The sequence below is a fragment of the Nicotiana tomentosiformis genome, chromosome 2 (assembly GCF_000390325.3).
Source record: "Nicotiana tomentosiformis chromosome 2, ASM39032v3, whole genome shotgun sequence".
In the NCBI taxonomy this organism is placed as follows: Eukaryota; Viridiplantae; Streptophyta; class Magnoliopsida; order Solanales; family Solanaceae; genus Nicotiana; species Nicotiana tomentosiformis.
In genome coordinates, this window is record NC_090813.1 from 23,389,543 (window position 1) to 23,399,741 (window position 10,199).

The 10,199-nt window shown below is 33.5% G+C and overlaps 1 protein-coding gene across 1 annotated transcript; it reads left to right on the top strand.

Moving 5' to 3' along the window:
- Nucleotides 1–1,623: 1,623 nt before the first annotated feature.
- On the top strand, nt 1,624–4,526 carry LOC138904482 (uncharacterized). The gene is made up of 4 exons (XM_070192979.1): nt 1,624–1,951; nt 3,330–3,557; nt 3,644–3,939; nt 4,161–4,526. Exons 1-4 carry the CDS (start codon nt 1,624–1,626, stop codon nt 4,524–4,526), a joined length of 1,218 nt encoding a protein of 405 aa, XP_070049080.1.
- Nucleotides 4,527–10,199: the final 5,673 nt, after the last annotated feature.

Genomic DNA, 10,199 nt, shown 5'->3' on the forward strand with positions numbered 1-10,199 from the left:
ACATTCCACTTGTCATTGCAATATTTATTTGATTATGAAAATACTATCTCTCTCTTCTTATTCATGGCCACTACTGATTTTGGATTTCATGTTTGAATAGTTCTAAAGAGACACATGTCCAATTAAATAGTTCATGTATCCTTCAATAGTGGTGTTGAACACCATGATTGTAAAGGGTTATGGACTACCATAAACAATATGCGATCCCGTAATCTGGGATTTATAAGCAGTTAGGGAACAATAATTACATTTTTTATTTGTCATAATGTATATAAATATCTACATATTTTTGTTGGCTTCCTAGATCTAGGGAAGAGTATCTGTATGAGACAAAACAAAAACACAAGTACGTGGTTAAGTTAAGTCGGGGAAAACAGAGAAAAGCCAGAATATCATGTTAAAGTCACAGGAAAATATCATGTTATGGACAAAGAAAATTCTCAATTACCAAAATGAGAATAAAAATAAATAGGATTGGCTTCATTTTCTTGTACGTGAATATAATTTAATTATGGACAAACTCACCAATAAAATATTTTTAAGAAATAATACTGGTATAATTATCAGAGGAATGTCGTAATCCAAAATTCTTTTGAATAATTAATTAACGAGCAGTCGCTTAAGCCGCCATATGTCATCCTAATCATCATTAATTTAAAGACTTAGAAGTGGTGATTGGCGAATGCTGAATATGATTATACTGTTACCTAGTCCTTCTCATTGACTCATTGTCACAGCACTATGCTGACAATTACCAATGGTAAAAGTTTATTCGTACTGGGTCTATTTATTAGTAGATTAATTCGGTGCCGTAAATATTTACCTTACTAACGTTGTGTGTTATCTCTCTTTCTTGTAACAATATTGATACGATTTGTTGATTTTGACCTTGCATTTGCAATGCAATGGTATTTGACGTTTGTAACAACTTCTATCGGCAAAAGCATAATCTCTAACTTTTTAGTTTTCTATATTTAGAATATATCTTGAGAAATGTTCTTATAAATGGGTTGACATCAAAATTTCGACATAGACGGGCTCAGAAATAAGTTGGCTGTCCACAAATAATGAAGAGAACGCTGCCCTCTTTGTGAATTTAAGCAATGTGGTTATCAAATACAAATATACATACATTATATATCTGTCAATTATTTTTAATTTTAAGCGGTTGTGTGAGCAACTATTTAAGTTAAGGGGATTTTTTCTTTCATATACACTATATGAAACCTTATTATCAAAATTGTTCCAGTTTTGGAATTTACTCGACCTAAATACGTTTTAGCTACAAAAAATATACATTCGTTTAAAATAGACTCCTTTCTTCTGTAGACTTCCTGTTTTAGATGTGCGATTTTGGGACAACGTATATTTCAGTTACAAAATTTAGACGCAATCATCGCCCCATAAACAAAGCAACAAATCTGAAGAATCCTTCTTTTACGCAGATTTCCTCTGGTTTTCTATAAACAAGGCAACAAATTCAAAAAAAAAAAAGCTTATGAAGAAAACAATTGCAGATTAACGTGAAGAATTGACAATCAACTCTGAACATATAGCTATATTCTAAAATTTTCATAGCATTGCATAATTGTTTTCTCTACAATTGAATTGAATTTGGCGATAATGCTTCAGCTCAATGGTCGATGGGATAGCTTTGGAAGATACATAGATTTTGATATTAGCAGAATTGTAATCAATGAAGATTCAAATTATAGTCAATTGAATACCGCAATTGCAGAACATTTAATGATCGATACTTCTGTAAAAATCATCGAGATCAAATACACTGTCAATGAACGTTATCCTCCAATGAAAATTCGAAACGATATGGGAGTTCGAGTGTATATGGAGATGAAAAAGGAAAACAAAAACTTAGGAATGTATCTACTGTGTATAACAGTAAGTGATTTCGATTTGGAATGCAGTATGTCTAATGCGAGTACAATTGCAGGTTTGCTCTGTTTTCTTAGTCCTCATGTTTTGCAATTCCAAGTGTTCTATAATTTTATTATATATTATCTACAACTATACTACATAACAAATATAGTTCAACTGTTATGTCTCTAAAAATAATTGAAGTGTAATTATTACATAGTAACTAAGGTTTGAAAAAAGTAAATTATGATCACATAACAAAGTATCTACAAGTATAATACAAATTTAATTTCTGTCAAATACTGAACATATGAATATACAGAGGTCTGAATTACTATACTTTTAAATGAGTGCAGGCACGTCTGATTATCATAATACTAACGTGGTACAATTGTGAAGCAATTGTAACACATTTGGAGAAGTATCAGGAACAATGAAATTGATCAATATGCCAACATCTCCAGCAATTGTGGAATATGAAAGTATAATTATAACATAACATGCGCCAAAAGTAATTGAAGTAGGCCAAATTTACCAAGACAAGCAAATAATTGTCAGTGCAATGAAACACAATGCTGACATGAATAAATTTTAATTTATGGTGAAAAGGTCTAGCGCAAGAAGGTAAGAATATTTTATTTGTCAAAATCATATTGTGTATAAGTTGCAGTTTTTATGTATATAGATTGTATATAAATTGTTTAGAATAATTTATTGTGCATAAACATCCTGATATCAACAAATTAACTACAATTTGCCTAACATTTTTATCATTATTTTTATTCTATAGCTATTGCCTCGTATGTGTTGGTGATAATTGTACGTAACACTTCAAGTCCACAAGCATAAATGAATCAACATTGTTCAAGGTTCGAAAATTCAACAGCTTGTATACATACTCATTAATGGACAACACATATATACAATGCAAAGTTACTAGCATGGTAGTTGGCAGCATGGTCATGCCAAAATATGCAGATCCTAAGACAATATACACACCAAAAGACATACAAACTGACATGTTATCAGAACATGGTGTGAACTTAACATACATGCAAGCTTGGAGAGCAAAGGAAAAGGCTTTGGAATTTTTGAGAGGTCATCCTACTGATTCCTACAGTTAATTGCCGAGTTATTTGTATATTTTGAAGAAGACTTATCTGGGGTCGTAGTCAAATTGTAGAAGACTGAAGATGACTGTTTCTTGTATGCATTTGTTACTCTTAGTACGTCCATCAAGAGTTGGGAGCATTGTAGGCCAGTTGTAGTAGTCGATGGTACCTTCTTGAAGTCGGTATATAGGGAAATCATGCTAACAACAAGCACAATGGATGCAATAGGTATTGTAGATTAATTATAAAAATATTGTATTAAATTTGTTTCTGAAAATGTATTTTTGATATTTTCAAGTTTTATTACTGAAATTGAATTTCTTTTTGCTACATATGTGATAGGTAGCATGTTACCACTAGCATATGCCATTGTTGATTCAGAAAATTACACATCATGGAGGTGGTTTTTTGAGCAATTCAAACATGCACATGGTGAAAAATCAAATATGTGTGTTGTTTCGAACCGAAATGAGAGTATATTGAAGGCAACATCTACGGTTTATACCGGCATGCCATATTATGCTTGCATGTGGCATATTTGGAAAAATATAAGGTCAAAGTTCAAGAATGGTATCTAAAGTTAAGCGAATTGTACTTTGCTACGACACGATCATACACGCTTGATGAATTTAATGAAAGAATTTTAAAAATTGAAGAGATCGACATGCGTGTTAAAGCATACCTATACAATATTGGTTATCATAAATGGTCTTTGGTACATGCTACGGCGAACAGAACATGGACGATGACATCAAATATTGTAGAGTCCTTGAATGCGGTAACCAAAGATGCAAGAGAGCTGCCCGTAGTTCAACTACTAGAGTACATGAGAACTCTTCTTGAACGTTGGACTAATGAAAAGTTATTGAACACAAAGAGCACGTTCACATATCTTGGGAAAAAATACAACAAAGAGTTGGAGGATAACAGGACATTATCGCAGAAGATGAGAGTTAGTTATGGTCCATAACATTAGATAATTGATTTTATCAAAATAAATATATACTGATAATTGTATATATGTTGTTGTACAATTGTAGTTATTTTGTCTTTTATCAAGTGCTGGCAATTTGTTGTATGGTTGTAATGAAAATGTAGGATAGGGCATCAACAGATTATATCCATACTGTGATAGATGGTGTAAAGCGCTTCATTATTTGCCTTTAAAATAAGAGATATAGTTGTGGACAATTCCATCTTGATAAACTTCCTTTTTCACATGCTTTGGCGGCTTTGAGGCACAGGAACGAGTCTTATGAAAACTATTGTTCTCCTTATTACACGAGGGAAAGCCTTCTGCAGACTTATGAAATACCAGTAGACCCTCTACCTGATGAAAGCAAATGGGATGTGCCACAACATATAGCAGAAGAAGTTGTGCTGCCACCTACTGGGAAAAGGCAGTCAAGGAGACCTCAAAAACAAAGATACAAACCAAATGATGAAATAAATGCAAAAAGGTACAAGGTTTCATGTGGAAACTGCGGACAAGAAGGGCATAACAAAAGATCTTATAGGAATGCTCCCAAAAGGAAATAAGAATTGATATAGTATAAAGAATTTTTTTTTACTGAGTATTGTTGATGATAATCTGTCCCTTAAGACATATTCAGTTGTATTTGTTATGTTCTGGACAATTATAGTTATGGTATAATTGTGTTGCTAATTTGAATAAAGATTATCTCCTATAATGAATGTTTGGTACACATATTTTAACTCTTAATGACATTGGTTTGTAGTTGTTTTGTTCAAATAACTGGGTTTCTTTATTAATTTTAAGCTTTTTCTAATAATACTGCTAAACTTGAATAGATTCTGTATTTTTGTATAGTAGCTGTAGACATAATTGCAGTTATGATGTAAAGAAACTATTATATGAGAGTATTAGTGTATTATTGCTTGAAATTTCCTTTAATTGTAAAGCTAAACGTTTGATACCTTACATTTAGAGTAACATATGTTCACATAATATGGTAAAAGAGGATAACAAAAAATATATATTATAGAGTACTAATATGGAGATTAAGTACTAACAACTTTCAACAAAAAAACATGCTACAGATATTTTCATTTGTAAGTAGTAGAATTCTGGACAAAATAACAAAACAAAAGCTAAAACAACTTTAGCACAAATCTGCTACAAATAAATCGTAGATGAATTGTTCTTAGTAAATAATTTTTCTACAACTTTAATATAATCCAGCTACAACTAAATACTTTCACTATAATTTAGCTACTTAAAAGGGTAACTAATTATTTTTTGTCCGGACTCTTGTTCTCTCCCTTACAGCTGGTGCACCTTTTCTTCTTGATAATCTCCGAGTCACCTCACTTTTACTAATTATACCAAACTCTTACTTTTTCGTAGCATAATCCCAAAGGAGCGCTCTATAGCGTCTACGGTGTTGATCAATATCACAAAGGTCTTCCTTTGAAATTGAGAGCTGTCCAATGCTGACATATTCTGCAAATACCGCCATGTATACACCGCAATCACTGCAATAAATATTAGGGAAAAAACTTTAGCATTCAATGTAAAATTAAATTGGTTAAATTGAAGGAAAAGCAACACATACAATGATCCCTTTTTTTGCAGGGGTATCTCACCGATCAACCACTGAATATCAAGAAGGTCAGCAACACCTTTTTCAATGTATGCCTTTGTGTTCTTGTAGTTGATATCTAGATGCTTACCATAGAAGCCGGTGGATGATAAATAGAGGGGGATCATAATAGCAAACTTGTCGACAACATATTCAATAATTTGTGATTACGTGAAGAGACCATAGAATCATAAACATATGGAACCCTATCGGTAATGTCAAATACAGCCAACAACTAATGAAATTTCTAAACAATATTTATGGGCATAATCACAAAATTAATTTTGTCTCATGCAACATTTGCAAGTAATCGGTACCCCAATATGTATTCCGATACGATGTCCTGGGATTTGACAACAATAAGCTTCCTTTCGGCAGGGGCATTACTGTACCTCTTACAAATTTGTTCTATTCTAGTATTGAATATACAATCAATGGTTGTAAACCTTGTTCTTTTTTCAGTACCATACTTTTCTCTCTTCCCCAAATAGTATAAAATAACATCAATGTGTTGCAAAAAAACAAATTACATAATTTCTCAATGCAATATTCAATTTAACTACAATTTTTTTAATAAAAAATCTACAGATATCTAAAATAATAGAATACTTCAACTAATTATTAAATTCGGCCAGGGGTATGAGTGTACCGTGTTGTTCAGGATTTGCCTCGGATGTGTTAAAGTATAAAACCAGTCATTTTTATCAACTTTCTCCACTCCAAGATCAAACCATGGGTTGACCTGGTTATCTTTTATAGTATAAGGCGCCTTCTTCATATTAAAAGACATAGAAAATAATATTAAAATATAGTTATAATTGAAAATTTATAAATTCTATGCACTCGATTATATGAAAAGTGTAGAATTTAAGCTCTTTGAAACCTTGTCGGTACCTAAATATAATCACTTATTGAATTCTTCCAACAAATCAGGATCAACATCATCACCAAGCCAATAACCCCAGTAAATGGGTGCTTGATGTTAAATATTGGAGGAGGTCCAATAGAAGTGCTTCCACCAGAACTAAAATAAGGGAGAAAGGGGGATCTAGGATACTTTCCAAGAACCCTTGTTCTTCCTTGTTGCATATGGGTTATTTCATCTTCATTAACCTCGCCGAACTTAACTATCTGTGAGAAGTTCTCGGGCAGCTCAAAATCATCAAGTGTTATTGCCCTTTCTCCAGACTTGAAATCATTGATCGAGTTAGCTATGTTGATGAAGTCGATTGTTTCACCTACAAAGTTAAAAATAAAGAATAACATTGTATGTTGCTTGCATCAGAAATGTTAGGAAAACTGTAAATTATACGAAATCTGTTGTTTTTATCTACAATTATATTGTAATAATTAATACCACCGAAATCTTCGTTACAATCCTCTCCTTGTTGTGAAACATTTGCTTCTTAAATTGGAGATTGCAAATGCATAAGCTCTTTCACCTCATTGAAATGTTCTCCTTGTATGGAAACATTTGCATCTTGATTTGGAGAGTGCACATACATAATTTCCTTCTCTGTGACAACTAATGTGTACAATGAAAGAGAATTGTAGATCATTTATAATAAACAGAAAGAAAATATAGATAAATTATTATTAAATTGTAGTTAATTTGTTAAAATGTTGTCTTGTATCCAGAATGTAATATGTATTGTGAATTATGTAGAAAAATGTACTAAATTATACCTGCAGTTTCTTTCTTGAATGCCTCTTGAAATTGGAAAGATAAGTCAACACCAACTGGACATGATATAGGAACATTCTCCTCTTTTTGTATGTCAGACATGTGTCTTGTATCTAAAACAAAATTGTAAGTATAATGTAGATTATTTGTTGATAATTTAGTAATTTGTTTAACCTATGTAAGATATGTCATCAAATTGGTTAAAATTGATCAAATACCTGTTTTATTGTTGCTGCCCAACACTTGTTTAGGACTACTGCCATGATATTGTTGTGTGTTTTTTGCTTTGTAATTGACGAGCGCAAAACACACACTTAAATTTTGCTCGCTAGTCAAAGATAGTATAGTATAATATCGTGTCCACAAGGATTGAATTTAAACAGTATTATCGTAGTTTGTAGCTAGATTGCTATAAAGGAAGATCAACAGTTGAGGTTTATATAATTAATAATCTAAAATCTACAGCTATTGACTAATGACAATCGTAACAAAGGTAAGAAAGGGAGTTATCAATGGGAGAAAATATGGGTTGATAAGATAGGTGCAAGATAATTATTCGGGATCTAACTCTAGATAATTCACTTCCAATGTTCAAGTGAGTCTCTCGAATTCACTTAATTATTAGCACAATTGTTTAGTAGAAACTCTTCTCTCGATTAAGTCTCAACCTCACAATATGAACCAATTCAAGCTCGGTGAAGATATGCAAGAATTCGTAATGGATTGGTCTTTAGAAGAACCTCTTTCGATTATCCTCCTAACTAGGTTTAATCAAGGATTCAACTAGCATCTTTCGATTACTTAGAAGAATCTATGAATTCAACTACAATATAATGCAAAGATATCATAAGTTATGCCTCTTTCGATTACAAGAACAAGTGAATATAGATGCAACAATTAAATCTTCCAAAAATGATTCAAATACATAAAAATAGAGTTATAATCCACAAACAACCATCAATACACCAAATCCATCAAAATCCAAAAGATTCTACTCCATAGACATGGAGAAGTTCTTCACAAATGAAATAAAAGTAGAGCTGGATCTTGAGTGAGGAAGGAATGATGAAATCCTTATGCTTGTGTTCTTCAAACTCCTCCTTAGCCTCCTTGGCCTCCCTAGGTCGAAATCTGTCCAAAAGTGCTTCAAAATGGTATTTTAGGGTATTTAATCCGCCCCCAAAACAAACACGGATGAAACTAACCTTTTCTTAGAGAAATAGGACTCTTCCCGGATAGGAAATGCACGGTCGCGCACCTGGGGACTTTCTCGCGCACTTGGTCGCGCATTTTGCACACCGTTCTGCCCCAAGTGCGTGCGCAACCAAGTGTGCGATCGCGCACTTGGTTGCGCACCTGGATTATATCATTGGGAATTTGGAAAAGGGTAAAACATGAAAGTTGTAGTCCGTTTAAATAGCTTTCCAACGATATATTGTGGAGCCCTAACGGATTTCGGAGCTAATAGTTATGTATATTTTACCGAACAATGCGCGGTATGCCTGCTCGATTCTTCGTTGCGTTCTTAAAGTGCACTATCATCCGTTGATCCCCGAACATGATCCCAACTTAATCCTTGGGCTTTTACTCAGACTTCAAAGCTCCAAAATAGCATGAATTCATTCCACAACATCTACATAGATCGGAATCACTCCTACAAGGTATAAAACACACAATTAGTGCAAAACACTAGCGATTAAAACTCCAACTCAATTAAAGTGCAGTAAATTAGAGTGCAATAAGTGATTAAAACACAAGATTATAGCCTACCATCAATACCCCATACTTAAACCATTCCTCATCCTCGATCAATCAAACCACACTTTATATAGACATGACCTTTTTTAAACAACTCCCCTAACTCATTACACCAAGAATATTTAAAATAGACTAAGCACAATAGTGTAACATTTTCACCTCAAGAATTGACTCACAAGTACCACGCATTATTCACAACTTACTCACTTACTCTAATATAGAGGTCCAAGACATTACCTTTTATTCATGAATCAAGTGCCCTCACACAACAATCGAGAATAGTTCCACACACAATATACATCAAGAACAACTAGGAACTCAATATAGAAAGAATTCACTCACTCTCGGAAAAATATTCATATACCATAAAAGATGAACCATAGGCTTGCCCATATTGTATTACTCAACTAATCGAGCTCATTCAGTCAAGAATCAAGTAGGATTTTAATTGGTTGTAATGTAAGATACGGGACGGGTAGGATACATTTAGATATAAGAGTAACTACACCTCCCTAAGAACTTTTAATACATATACTTAACCTAGGCTCGCACCTGCGGACACTAGCTTCGCTTCTGCGCAACCGCAAGTGCGTCCAGTGTTGCGCTTCTGCGATGCTGTTCGCTTCTGCGCTGCCAACATCGCACCTGCGATGTCGCAGATACGCTCCACTACTCTACTTCTGCGATCAACGTTTCTCAAATTCATTCACATCGCTTTTGCGACAATAAGCTCGCTTTTGCGAGGTCGCTTCTACGATTAACTTCTCGCAGAAGCGGTTGCATCAGTTGCTGTCCAGAACAGCAAAATTCCAGCAGCTTTTTTCAAGTTCAAATCCATCTGTTAACCATCCGGAATCCACCCGAGACCCTTGGGACCTTAACCAATTATACCAACATGTCCCAAAATACAATACGAACTTAGTCAAGGCTTCAAACCACGTCAAACCATCGAAATTACAAATCGCGCATCGATTCGAATTATTAGTTTTTAAATCTTCCAACTTCTATATTTTACGCTGAAACATATCAAATCAATCAGGAATGACTTCAAATTTTTTCACACGAGTCATAAATGACATAATGGAGCTGTTCCAATTTTCGGAATTGAAATCCGACCTCGTTATCAAAAATTCAACCTTCGGGTGAACTCTAAAAAAATCTTCAATT